At 39.8% G+C, this 15,124-nt stretch overlaps 1 protein-coding gene across 6 annotated transcripts in view; it reads right to left on the reverse strand.

The window, feature by feature from the left end:
* suds3 (SDS3 homolog, SIN3A corepressor complex component) overlaps positions 1-13,562 on the reverse strand; it is a 48,201-nt gene extending 34,639 nt beyond the window's left edge. For 3 of the 6 annotated variants that reach the window (XM_061902980.1, XM_061902963.1, XM_061902971.1), the window contains exon 1: positions 13,299-13,562. In XM_061902980.1, coding sequence (XP_061758964.1) covers positions 13,299-13,413 — 115 coding nt within the window. In that variant the 5' untranslated portion in view covers positions 13,414-13,562. Of the gene's footprint in view, positions 1-4,092; positions 4,247-13,298 lie in introns of those variants that run through there. The other 3 variants (XM_061902995.1, XM_061902986.1, XM_061903006.1) reach the window with 3 other exon arrangements.
* Between the last annotated feature and the right edge of the window lie 1,562 nt (positions 13,563-15,124).

Here is a 15,124-nt window from a genome sequence, read left to right on the forward strand (position 1 = left end):
CCTATCCCCAGGTGCATGTCTTTGGAGGTGGGAGGAAGCCGGAGTATCCGGAGGGAACCCACGCAGTCACGGGGACAACATGCAAACTCCACACAGAAAGATCCCAGGCCTGGGATTGAACTCCGGATTACTCAGGACCTCCGTATTGTGAGGCACATGCACTAACCCCTAGTCCACCATACTGCCTTTTATTATATATTATATTTATTATTTTACTTATTTTTGTCTGGTTTTGTATCATTAAAAAAAAAAAATGAATATAAACTTCTGTAAAACACGGGAAAAATAGCATTTGTTGCCTTCCCGCGTTTGATTAAATTAAACTTTAATATATGAAATAAACAATTTTTTTTACAGAATTAGTTTTAGTCCGTATTCCAACTTAATTTAAGAAAAAGGAAATATATACTTATATTGTGTCCCTGGTAGGGGTGGGAGATTTGCAGCCATTAACTGACATAAAACCGCCTTGTGGGTTACGGTACTTACATTTCCCCTTGTAATGGTGTTCTTATTAATATGCCCTCCACTTAAAATATACTACGGGTTTTGAAATGGAGGTAGAAGGTTCAATTAATTGTGATTTAGATTTTGGCCATGATTACCCTGCATTAATCCCTGTGTTTTCCTCTCTGTCCTGTTACTAAGGGAGGTGGAAAAAAAATCAATTGTAACCTGTAACTTGTTTTGAGGAAGGGTTTATGATCATTTATACACTAAATATTACATTGCCAGAATCATTTGGAAAAGAGACACGTGTCGAATTGTGAATCGATTTCAAATAGAATAACTGCCCCAAGAATCAGAATTAAATTGAATTGTAAGTGGTTGTAAAATTCCCATCCCTCAAGATTAACCTAACCATTATTTTAAAAAATTTGAAATATTTTGACGGAAGGAACGGCGCAAGAGTCTGTTCAAATAAAAAGTGTTTCTTGCCTTCCTGTCGGTCATTTTTTTCTTAATGAATGAGCACACAGTAGCCAGCGTCATCTCAGAAGACCCTTAGGTACCCTGAATGTCAATCAAGTGACGTCTTGGTGAAGATTTATGAACGCTAATTTTTAGGTCTATTTTTTTATTGCCCGGCTGGCGATAGATTGATACACCCTGTGCGATCAACCGGTAGCTCGCGATCGACGTAGTGGGCATCCCTCTAGTCAGCATATCTTTCATGTTGATGTCGTAACTATCACAGACACACCCGCCGACAACCAGCTACAAAATGTGCAAATATTGAGGACTTTGGCAGCTTTCAAGGAGAGAAAGTCTAACTGGAGCAGCAGCGCAAGGCAAATGTGACGTCACGCTCGCAACAACTCGCTTTTCTTCGGAGACATCGAGGGACAGAATTAGAATCTCAAAACACTAGCACATTCTATAATAACAGCAGAAAAAGATGCTAGATTTGTTACTTGTTGTTTTTAATTGAAAAAAGTAAAAAGTCTCTAGACACTTGGAAAATTCACAACAAAAATTTATGAAAAAGCAGCAACAATGGAAAATATGGCAAAACGATATAACACATATATAAATAAATAAATAATAAATGGGTTGTACTTGTATAGCGCTTTTCTACCTTCAAGGTACTCAAAGCGCTTTGACACTACTTCCACATTTACCCATTCACACACACATTCACACACTGATGGAGGGAGCTGCCATGCAAGGCGCCAACCAGCACCCATCAGGAGCAAGGGTGAAGTGTCTTGCTCAGGACACAACGGACGTGACGAGGTTGGTTCTAGGTGGGATTTGAACCAGTGACCCTCGGGTTGCGCACGGCCACTCTCCCACTGCGCCACGCCGTCCCACTAATGTAATACTAATGAATAACAACAGGTTGGTTTTAAATGTATGTAGACATTTTTTTCGCCTTTATGGCATTTGTTGTTCAATAAAAATAAAAATAAATTAATATTAAAAAAATAATTTAAAACATATCAACAATTGTAATTAAATAAATTAAATGTAATCTATTAATTAAATCCAAACAAAAATATGGGCATCTGCATCAACAATGTGATTTGCCTGAGAAGCTGGACAGGACAAAAAAAATAGGTAGCCACTTTTTTCATTTTTTTTTTAAATTATTTTTTATTATTACTCTCTGTATTTGCTTTAATTTTCTTTCCTTGATGTTGAAAGTGCCTTGACTTTTGTGTGAATTATTTAAATGTATGTTCTTTGTTCAATAAAAAAAAAGATAAAGAAAAAAATAATTTAAAACATAGCAACAATTGTAATGAAAAAATATATAAAATAAAATATAAAAAAATATGGGCGTCTGCATCAACAATATGATTTGCCTGAGAAGCTGGACAGGACAAAAAATATATATATTTTATTTTTCCATATTTTTTTTTTATTATTACTCTTATGTATTTGCTTTAGTTTTCTTTCCTTGATGTTGAAAGTGCCTTGACTTTTGTGTGAATTATAAATGTATGTTACCATGAATTGATTAACGTGGATCCCGACTTTAACAAGTTGAAAAATGTATTCGGGCGTTACCCTGTAGTGGTCAATTGTACGGAATATGCACTGAACTGTGCAATCTACTAATAACAGTTTAAATCAATCAATCAATCAATGTTCTTTGTTCAATAAAAAAAGAAAAAAAAATGAAAAAAATAATTTAAAAGATAGCAACAATTGTAATAAAATATATATATATTTTTTTTTTTAAATATGGGCAACAATATGATTTGCCTGAAAAGCTGGACAGGACAAAAATAATAAATAAATAAATAAATAATAGGTAGCCCCTTTTGTGTGTTTTTTTTTCATATTGTTTTGTATTATAACTCTCTATTTGCTTTAGTTTTCTTTCCTTGATGTTGAAAGTGACCTGCCTTTTTTTGAAAATTATATATATGTTTGTTGTTCAATATTTTTTGGGGGAATAATTTAAAATATAGCAGCAATTGTAATAAAAAACAAATTAAATTCAATTAAATTTAAACAAAAATATAGGCGTCTGCATCAACAATGTGATTTGCCTGAGAAGCTGGACAGGACAAAAATGTTTTTATTTTTTTTTTCATATTCTTTTTTATTATTACTCAATGTATTTGCTTTAGTTTTCTTTCCTTGATATTGAAAGTGCCTAGACTTTTGTGTGAATTATAAATGTTCTTTGTTCAATAAAAAAAGAAAAAAATAATTTAAAACATAGCAACAATTGTCATAAAAAATAAATTATATATATATATATATATATATATATATATATATATTTTTTTTTTATGGGCAACAATATGATTTGCCTGAAAAGCTGGACAGGACAAAAATAATAAATAAAAGATAGGTAGCCCCTTTAGTGTTTTTTCTTCAGATATATATATATTTTTTTCCCTTTTTTCTTGTATTTGTTTCTCACAGCATTTGCTTTAGTTTTCTTTCCTTGATGTTGAAAGTGCCTTGACTTTTGTGTGAATAATAAACGTATGTTTGTTGTTCAAGTTAAAAAAATAATAATAATAATTTAAAACATAGCAACAATTGTAATAAAAAAATACAATAAAATAAAAGACTACGTTGGTGCAAAGAACACCCCCAACAATCTTTCAACCTTGGTGACGTCCCTAGCGGTGTGCCTCATCAAGAATCAGCCTGCGAGTCTAACATGCTGGGAGACTTCCAACACGCGTGTCACGGAACGAACCAGTCCGGTTAGGAGACACCAACCCCCGTGGGCTCTTATCCCGCCACGGAGCCTCTTGGCCGGAAAGTCGATGTTTAAAAAGAAGAAAACATGGACGCTAACGCTTTTCCTTTGCTGCACGGGGAGCATTAATCCGGGATTAATCGCTCTCGATCGGACGTGGCGAACTTCCACTGCCCGTTAAGAGCAAGCCTTCTACCGGCCGCGGCCCTGTCCGTTGCGGTCCCCGTGAAGCTGACACAGCAGCTTTCGTTTTCACGGGGTTAGCATGAGTGTGCTAGCTGCGGTGAGCTCTGTCAGCTGTTTTTGGAAAGGGAGGAAAGAATGAGTGTTTTTTTATTATTATTATTATTATTTGAAATGCAATTTTAGGGGAATGGAGTGACGAAGTAGCGGCGTGTGGAAAGTGAGCAAAGTTGGCTAACCTTGGACGGCTGTCATTGCGTGTCTGTCCCACGTCTGTCTGTCTGTCTCTGGCGTCTCATTGAATGGCGTGAAAAGGGCAGTAAGCGCCCGCTGGTTAACCGCTTACGTCGCCCTTTGGAAGTAGCAGGGCGCTGCTGAAGCTAGCGTTGGCTGTTCCGGGTACGTGCAACACGGGTCGGGATGCATATTTGTTCATTTTTTTTATTTTATTTTTTTAAACTTTACCATCAAACACTGGGTGTAAAAAAACAAGGCTGTAACGCAGGGGTGTCAAACATACGGCCCGTGGGCCGGATCAGGCCCGCCAACAGGTTTTATCCAGCCCCCTGATGGGTTTGCCAAGTATTAAAATGAGTTGCATTTATTTTTTTTAATGAAAGAAACTGCCGTTCTGAATGTGTCCACTAGATGTCACAATAGCAATTCTGTTAGGACCAGCAAGAAGTATAAAGTAAAGCATGAAAACTTAATACTTGCCGTTTTGTGTCTTCCGCTTCAAACACATCGTTATTTGGCACCCTTACTCCCCAATAGTGTCTTTGTTTGGGGTTAAAGAATAGACGGTAGTATCTTGTGTACTCGGATAATCAACTTTTACCTACAAAATTATTTTTTGTCTTGAAAATCACCTTTTACCATTGCAAGATGCCTCGTTGTCGTCTGTTTTCCATAATAATAATATTAATAATAATAGATAGATAAAACTCTTTTCTATACACCCAAAACGTTTCTGAATATCAGAGCCATTAGAGGCGGCACATGGACCAAACCGGTGAAATAAGGTGTTCTCCCAAAGGGTTCTAGGATTACCGTCACGACAGGCACCAACTGAGGTATGAAAATATAGTGAGAAAACTTAACCCTTTTGAATAGTTTTACCGCCGATTCTCACGGTGTGTTGAGTTAACTCTGGATTGATACGTGCACATGACAAAGGAGGTGTTTAATGCCTCAAAGAGTTTGCATGTTGTGTTTTTTGTTCAATCCCAGGAAGACTGCGACTTAAAGTTTAATCTTGGTTTTTTAGATAAACTGAAACCTCTTAACTCATTGTGTTTTTGAAACTGCAGCAATTTCCTCAGAATTCTTAACAAACTTGAAGTATTTTTTCCAGAGGATTACTTGTGATGTGTACGTTTTCACAATGTGCCTGTTCTATTTTTGTCCATAGTAAAACAAAGTAAACAACCTGGAGTTGTCTTTATTTTGAAGTTATCATGCCATGATTTTACCATTGGGAATGGATTTTCCTCCATGCGGCCCCTGAGGTAAAATGAGTTTGACACCCCATTCGTAACGCGATGGGTTTATTGCTTTATCGAATTGAGTTTGAGTCTATTTCGGAACACGCATGCATACAACATGCAGTTTTTTTTAAAGGGAATAAGCGGTAGAAAATGGATGGATGGAATTTTATAAACCTTTAGTTATACACTGCAACATTTACAAACAATCGTACAACTACCACTACTACTCAGTGGCCTAGTGGTGAGAGTGTCCGCCCTGAGATCGGTAGGTTGTGAGTTCAAACCCCGGCCAAGTCATACCCAAGACTATAACAATGGGATCCATTACCTCCCTGCTTTGCACTCTGCATCAAAGGTTGGAATTGGTAGTTAAATCACCAAAAATTGTTGCTGCCCACTGCTCCCCTCACTTTCCAGGGGGTGAACAAGGGAATCGGTCCAATGCAGAAGACACACACACACCTGATTGTGTATGTGACAATCATTGGTACTTAACTTTTGACTATAACAAATCCACGCCAGGGGGTTGTAAACTCAATAAAGTAACTAAAATAGAAAGCTTTATATATATATATGTATATATAGAGAGAGAGAGAGAGAGAGATAGAAAGGAGCCAGATGAGGTGATTCGGGCATCTGGTCAGGATGCTACCCAAAGGCCTCCCTCGGGAGGTGTTTCGAACACGTCCGGCCAGTAGGAGGCCACGGGGAAGACCCGGGACACGTTGGTAAGACTATGTCTCCCGGCTTGCCTGGGAACGCCTCGGGATCACCCAGGAGGAGCTGAACGAAATGGCTGGGGAGAGGGAAGTCTGGGCTTCCCTGCTTAGGCTGCTGCCCCCGCAACCCAACTTCGGATAAGCGGGAGAAAATGGATGGATTTTTGAAGATCTCATTGTTAAGCCACCTAGTGTCTAGGTGAGGCACTGCCTCCCCCTGACACCACGTCACTGGCTTCCACTAATTCACCGTTATAGTGAGTTGTATATTTCACAAGTGGGAAGCCGGTACCTGGAAAAAAATGCCTACATTAAACCGGTCTGTGGTGCAAAAAAGATTGGGGACCACTGTTTTAAAGCATAACCACCATTGATTTACCCATTGTGTAATATTAATATTGTTGTTACTCAGCCAGCATTTGTGGGTCTGATGGACCCGTTGCATTTTGGGGGTTTTAAATGCCTCACAATCCAACACTTTAATGTTAAAATACTGAACAAATATGTACCTTATCCCAATAAACATCTGTTCACTATTTTAACATAAAAGTGTTGGATTGTGAGGCATTAAAAGCTCCAAAATGCAACGAGTCCATCAGATCCACAAACACTGGCTGAGTAACAACAATATGAACGTTGCACAGAAAATTTCTCTGCCAGTTTCTGCATCTGCAGTTCCCACACAAGGTTGCAACATTGTTTGTCAACACTGTCTGCTCTCATTTTCTCGCACATTTGACCCTCTGATGTTCTGTGTACCTACACTCTGTCATCCTCCTTTCTAGGCCTGCTGTGTGTGTGTGTGTGTGTGTGTGTGTGTTACACCGAACATCAATAATTCCCGCACTTCTATTAGCCCTGGGTCCAGTGGACCCGGACATCTTCTATGTAATAGAAATGTGTAGGGGGTGTATGGTCATTAAATGATACTTGCAAACCCTCCCAATTTTCGGCGGCGGCGATGACCAAGAAGAACGCGGAGTTGGAATATAATTACAACACTTTATGTACATATTTATATCCAGATTTGAACAATTAGTTATTCACTGAAATATATTAATTGTGGTTCTTACAAAAAATATATAATCTTATAAAATATAAAAGCTAAAATTTCTCTTAAAGCCCACTCCAAAAATCTTGAACTTTAGACTGCCATCCGTTTTACTCCCTACATTTAACCATGTGTTTCCTACTGCCTGCTGACTTAGCACCCTTTGTTTTTTCTACCTGCCCGACTTGCCCCAATATTTTTACTTGTCCTGCCTAGGTTTTTTTCTGGCTGTGTAGTGCTCATGGCTTATATCTTACTAAAATCCTTCCCGTTGACTATTGACAACACTACACAGTATTTATTATTAATATTATCTATAATTACATTAAAATGGCATTGCATACATTTAAAATTAAATGCCATTTCACATTGTTTGACCAGTAGCAGTTACACCCACCTGAACAGGTCAGCCACCTGTTTAAAGCCCGATCACAGTTGAAATCTTGAAATGAAGGGCCTTTAATGGCTAAAACATTAACCTGGACAACATTTTAACTGATTGTTGGCTCAGATTTTATTCTTTTCATTGCATTCACATAGGGCTGGGCGATATTGGCTTTTATTAATATCGCAATATTTTTATGCCATATTGCGCTATACGATATATATTACGATATTTTGCCTTGGCCTTGAATGAACACTTGATGCATATAAATGATAAATAAATGGGTTGTACTTGTATAGCGCTTTTTTACCTTCAAGGTACTCAAAGCGCTTTGACACTACTTCCACATTTACCCATTCACACACACATTCACACACTGATGGAGGGAGCTGCCATGCAAGGCGCCAACCAGCACCCATCAGGAGCAAGGGTGAAGTGTCTTGCTCAGGACACAACGGACGTGACAAAGTTGGTACTGGGTGGGATTTGAACCAGGGACCCTCAGGTTGCGCACGGCCACTCTCCCACTGCGCCACGCCGTCCCTATAATCACATTAGTATGATGATTCTATGTGTCTACATTAAAACATTCTTCATACTGCATTAATATATGCTACTTTTAAGCTTTCATACAGAGAGGGAAATCACAACTAAGTCAATTGATCAAAACTGTATTTATTAAATACACTTCATTCTCTCACGGGTGACTTTTTAAATGAAAGAACAAATGAATAGTGTTGCTGTCTTTTTGTAGTAACACTTCTGCTGCATACTTTGCATTGATTGATTGATACTTTTATTAGTAGATTGCACAGTACATTACATATTCCGTACAATTGACCACTAAATGGTAACACCCGAATAAGTTTTTCAACTTGTTTAAGTCGGGGTCCACGTTAATCAATTCATGGTACAAATATATACTATCAGCATAATACAGTCATCACACAGGTTAATCATCCTAGTATATACATTGAACAGCTTATTGCTGTGGTCTGCTGAATATCTTCCCACTTGGAGCCAAACCACCGCCAGATGATGGACCCCCTACTCTTTATTTAGGGTATTTATTGTTCTTCCTCTATTTGTGATAGGTTTCGCACCATCTCTCTCTTGTATTGTCACAAGCTCCGCTCGCTCGACCTGGCTCAGCTAACGTTAGCCATGCTGCTACATCTCTGATCGGCGAGAGCTATGACGCTAGACTCGCGAGAGTATGTGAAGTATGTAAGAAGGTGGGCTTGTTTTCCGTCTCTTGTCAGAATGAGAGACGAGGAGGAGAAACGCCTGTTGTGTAATGCACGCAGCTAAATGCAACTCGACCTGCCTCAGCTAATGTTAGTCATGCTAACGTTAGCTCTCGGCGAGAGCTATGACAGCGAAAGCTATGACGCTAGACGCGCGACAGTATGTGACGTATGTAAGAAGGCGGGCTACTACACCGGAGTTGTAACTACAAGCTCCTTTCACAGAGTCCCATTGCTTTTATGAGCGGTCAAGCGAGTCAAAAGCTGAAAAATCTATTTGTGGCGGCCGTAATTCTTTCGTGGCGGGCCGCAACAAATAAATGAATGTGTGGGAAACCCTGTATGTATATATATATTCTTTGTGGGGACGTTGTTTATTGTCATGTCATGTATGCTCCACACGCTCTAAGTTTTTGCTGTCGTCCAGCATTCTGTTTTTTGTTGATTTTGTGGCCAGTTCAGTTTTACTTTTGTTTTACATAGCCAACCCTATGCTTCAGTATTCACAGAAAATGAGCCAAAGTCAGTAAGTCTGTTTGAAAAACATAATTAATTGTCTCTTTTAATAAAAAATGAAAACAGTTCCCACAGACCCAAACAATACACAAGGGTTAAAAAAATGTAAACGTTAGCATAAGCAAGCTAACCTATCATGGTGGCACATCGCTCCCATTACCAAGCACGCTATCTGTTCGCAGCCGAGTGTGAAGCGACTGGAATGAGAATCAGCACCTCCAAGTCCGAGTCCATGGTTCTCGCCTGGAAAAGGGTGGCATGCCATCTCTGGGTTGGGGAGGAGACCCTGCCCCAAGTGTAGGAGTTCAAGTACCTAGGGAGTCTTCTTCACGAGCAGGGGAAGAGTGAATCGTGAGATCGACAGGCGGATCGGTGCGGCATCTTCAGTAATGCGGACGTTGTATCGATCCGTTGTGGTGAAGAAAGAGCTGAGCCGGAAGGCAAAGCTCTCAATTTACCTGTCGATCTACGTTCCCACCCTCACTTATGGTCATAAGCTTTGGGTCATGACCGAAAGGACAAGATCACGGGTACAAGCGGCCGAAATTAGTTTCCTCCGCCGGGTGGCGGGGCTCTCCCTTAGAGATAGGGTGAGAAGCTCTGTCATCCGGGAAGAGCTCAAAGTAAAGCCGCTGCTCCTCCACATCGAGAGAAGCCAGATGAAGTGGTTCATGCATCCGGTCTGGATGCCACCCAAACACCTCCCCAGGGAGGTGTTTAGGGCACGTCCAACCGGTAGGAGGCCACGGGGAAGACCCAGGACACGTTGGGAAGACTATGTCTCCCGGCTGGCCTGGGAACGCCTCTGGATCCCCCGGGAAAAGCTGGACCAAGTGGCTGGGGAGAGGGAAGTCTGGGCTTCCCTACTTAGGCTGCTGCCCCCGCGACCCGACCTCGGATAAGCGGAAGAAGATGGATGGATGGTAATCAACACATTTAGACCAAATTCTAACATTTAGGACACTTTTTTGAGCAAAAAGCGCCTTCGATGTATTCCCAACAACTAGACCAGGGGTCTCAAACATGCGGCCCGCGGGCCAATTGCGGCCCGCGAGACGTTATTTTGCGGCCCGCACTTTGATATGACAATTTGATGTATGTGCGGCCCGCGAGTTTAATAAGAACAGAACTTGACAGCGTCATACTTAAGGTTCCCAATTTTTACAGGAGTCCCTTTAATATCAGGGTATCTATTCTCTGGTAATCCCTGCCGATTTTTACCCAATCAACAATACTCAGCGGGTGCCGCATTGGCACTGTTCTTAACGCCCTCTGAATCCCGTATGTACAGACAGTGTGCAAGCTTATTTGACTGTTACATTTGGCTGAGCAGTACACATGTGTGACGTTGGAAGACATATTTGGTCAACAGCTACACAAGTCACACTGAGGGTGGCCGTAAAAAAAACTTTAACACTGTTACAAATATGTGCCAGACTGCGAACCCACACCAAACAAGAATTACAAACACATTTCAGGAGAACATCCGCACCGTAAAACAACATAAACTCAACAGAACAAATATCCAGAATCTAATGCAGCCCTAACTCTTCCGGGCTACAATACACACGCTACCACCAACCCCCCACACCCCCACCCTCACTACTTGCGTCGGTTGAGGTTGTGTATATTGTAGACGGGAGGGTTTGGGCTGCAAGGTGTTCTGGGTATTTGTTCTCTTGTGTTTAAGTTATGTTAGGGTGCGGATGTTCTCCCAAAATGTGTTTGTCATTCTTGTTTGGTGTGGGTACAAACAGTGGCGCATATTTGTAACAGTGTTAAAGTTGTTTATACGGCCACCCTTAGTGTGACCAGTATGGCTGTTGAGTAAGTACGTCTTGCAGCCACTAACGTCATTCTGCACAAGTCTCGCACAACATGATTTAGAGTTGTCACTTTAGTTGTGTTATGTGCACAATGACGAGTTGTAGAGCACTTGTTCTCTTATAGATGACACGCTATGTGAAGGTATGCCAAGGGTTAAGTGAGATTTATCAAAAACATTCTAAAAATAGCAGTCAGACATAAATACTTAATAAATATTTTTATTAAGTATTTTTCAACAAAATATGAATGTAAGTTCACAAACTGTGAAAAGAAATGCAACAATGCAATATTCAGTGTTGACAGCTAGATTTTTTTGTGGACATTTTCCATAAATATTGATGTTAAAGATTTCTTTTTTTGTGAAGAAATGTTTAGAGTGAAGTTGATGAATCCAGATGGATCTCTATTACAATCCCCTAATAGGGCACTTTAAGTTGATGATTACTTCTATGTGTAGAAATCTTTATTTATAATTGGATTACTTGTTTATTTTTCAACAAGTTTTTTAGTTATTTTTATATCTTTTTTTCCAAATAGTTCAAGAAAGACCACTACAAATTAGCAATATTTTGCACTGTCATACAATTTAAAGGCCTACTGAAACCCACTACTACCGATCACGCAGTCTGATAGTTTATATATCAATGCTGAAATATTAACATTGCAACACATGCCAATACGGCCTTTTTAGTTTACTGAATTGCAATTTTAACTTTCCCGCGAGTTTCTTGTTGAAAACGTCGCAGAATGATGACGCATGCGCCTGACGTCATGTGTTGGAGGACACATATTAGCGCAGCACCAAACACGGCTAAAAGTCGTCTCTGTTCATGGCGAAATTACACAGTATTTTGGACATCTGTGTTGCTGAATCTTTTGCAATTTGTTCATTTAATAATGGAGACTATAAAGAACAATGCTGTTGGTGGAAAGCGGTGGATTGCAGCTGTCTTTAACACCGAGACACAGCTGGTATTTCTTTGTTTGTTGTGAAGCAGAGCGGTCAAGCGAACATGTTTTCTCTACGTTAACCAGCATGTCTTTGGATGGGAAAATTGCGATATTAAGTCTTACCGGAGAAATCAGTGGATTATGGGACTTCCTCCTGCAGTAGCTGTCAAAAAAGGCAGTTGTGAGCTTGGCTCCTCGGCTTCTCTCTGAGACACTGCGTGTTCACCGCAGCCATCCGACCTCGAAGTATGTCTTTAGAATATCTCACTAAAACACTATTAAAACAATAAGCAGATAAGGGATCTTCCAGAATTATCCTAATAAATGTGTCTAATTACATTCGAAACGCTCACACTGCCGCTACGGTCGCGTTTATTTATTTTTATTTTTTTCTAGTCCTTCACTATCAATATCCTAATTCACAAATCCTTCATCCTTGCTCAAATTAATGGGGGAATTGTCGCTTTCTCGGTCCGAATTCCTCTTACTGATGGTGGCTCCCATTATAAACAATGTGAATATGTGTGGAGCCCTGCAACTCGTGACGTCACGCGCACATACTTCCGGTAAAGGCAGGGCTTTTCTATTAGCGATCAAAAGTTGCAAACTTTATCGTCGATGTTCTCAACTAAATCCTTTCAGCAAAAATATGGCAATATCGCGAAATGATCAAGTATGACACATAGAATGGACCTGCTATCCCTGTTTGAATCAGAAAATCTCATTTTAGTAGGCCTTTAAAAAATCAGACTCTGATGACAAAGTGCTGTATTTTACTTCTTTATATCTTTTTTTCCAACCAAAATGCTTTGCTCTGATTAGGGAGTACTTGAATTAAAAAAATGTTCACATGGGGTACATCACTGAAAAAAGGTTGAGAACCACTGTTTTAGAGGACGTTAAAGGCAGTGCAGTCACGGCAGCACTTAATACTGTCGGCCGGGTGAAAATTGGGACAAATTCGGGAGAATGGTTGCACCGGTAGATTGTCGGGAGGTGCACTGAAATTCAGGAGTCTCCCGGAAAAATGGTGAGGGTTTGCAAGTAGGTTGCTAGGGCGGGAAAGCATTCGTAAAAGGTGAATTCATTAAAAAGTGCATGTTGGATTTAAAAAAAATATATTTTCTTGCAGCCCAGCCTCACTCAGTTTCTGCATCCAGTGGCCCCCAGGTAAATTGAGTTTGAGACCCCTGAACTAGAGGATCAGGGAAGCCGTGGCGAGAGCTTCTAGGCTCCATTCCCCGCAGCGTTGTTTTTTTTACCTTCTTCCGAGTCTCTGCCTCTGAAGCTGCGGTCGTCGTCGTCGTCCACGCTGTCGAGTTCCTCTTCGTCGTTGTAGTAATCCACCATAGGCGAGAGCAAGGTGGTGGAAGCCATGTTATTCCCCCCCGTTGGCACAAAAAAAAGACAAACGTAAACAAACCAGGAAAAAATAAACAATCGAAATTGTGTTTTTGTGGCTCGTTCGAGCGCCTACAACGAAGAAGGCCCACTCGGGTTAGGGTTTCTGGCGTAACGCCTGTTCAAAAAATGAAGTAAAGATGACATACTTTGTGTACTTTGGCTGATACGTGTTTGTGTGTTAGCTCGGGAAAATTGTGTCTGCTAACGTAAAATACATTTAAATGTTGGTTTGTATGTTTCCGAGAGATCGTTCAATCAGGCATATTTTTGGACACCACAAACACAAGGGGGGTTGGCTGTTTTTGTTTTTTGGCTTCACTTACTTTAACGTGACTGTTGTGCACTGAAAATGGGTTGATATTTAACTTTAAAGTTCTATAGTAGGCAAATAATACGTTTTTCTACAACTTAACTGCGCTGTCCTAACACTGGATTTGATGAGTGTGTCGCTTGCGCAAAAAGGGAAGGCGCCGAACGCAATGCCTGTTCAAAAAACAAACCCTCTTGATGGAAAATGTACACATTATGTGAACCTTTTTTTATCTTTATTTTTTTCAAGTCTTAAGAAACAGTTTATGTTACCTTGATTATTCCTAAACTATGGTTATTTTGTTTTTGGATGAATAATTAATCAGGCATATTTTTAAACAACATGATTACACTGAGTTTGACTTTTTGCTTTCGCTATTTCAAATACAACCATTGTAGACTGGAGAGGGGCTGAAATAACTATATATAACTATATATAACTTCAGTACAAGTTCTCTGCATTACATGAACTCTGTTGTGTACAAGTTAACGTTAATATCGTAATGTAGCGTCGTAGGTTTGGTGGTTGGCTGGGGAAACCCCGCCTTTCACGGTAGGAGGCGGTCCTTCTTCTTCCTTCTTCTTCTTCTTTTGTTTTTATGGCGGTTGGCAAGCAACCTTCTGGTGTGCATTACCGCCACCTACTGTAATGGAGTGTGGACCGAGGTGGATCCCTACTCTATATTCTTTTACTTAACCCAGTGTTTTTTAAATATGTGTATATTGCTTTATATCCTATGTTTTCTGAATGCAATCCTAATATATCTCCCACTTCTAACCTAATATTTTCTTTTGCTAACTTATTTTCCAGTATTTCTCTTTCTCTATTATATTTCCTACATTGTATTAAGACATGGTCAACATTTTCTATCTGGTGGCAAAAATCACACAGCCCTGTAGTATGTTTGCTTATCAATTTTAGTGAACTATTTAGATATGTATGGCCTAATCTCATTCTAGTAATAATGTCTTCTTCCTTCCTATTTCTACCCCCTCCTCTCATTACACCTACTTTCCTCTGGACTTTGTAAAACTCTCTACCTTTTGTTTCCTTATTCCAATTATCCTGCCACTTTTTATTGTGTTCTATCTTAATTATGCTCTTCACTTCTTCTTTACTGTGCTTAATCTCCATGTTTACTTCTGTTTTAGTGGTTGCTTGTTTTGCGTATCTATCAGCTAACTCATTTCCCTCAACTCCTACATGAGCAGGAACCCAGAGAAATGTTACCACACCTCCCGCTTTATTTATTCTGTAGATTGCCTGAACTATTTCATAAACTATATCTAGTCTTGTTTCTGATGTTATGTTTTTTATGCTCGTCAATGCACTGCTGGAGTCCGAGCACACGACTACTTTCCTAGCTTTGTTTTC

This window comes from Nerophis ophidion, linkage group LG01 (assembly GCF_033978795.1).
Source record: "Nerophis ophidion isolate RoL-2023_Sa linkage group LG01, RoL_Noph_v1.0, whole genome shotgun sequence".
NCBI lineage: Eukaryota > Metazoa > Chordata > Actinopteri > Syngnathiformes > Syngnathidae > Nerophis > Nerophis ophidion.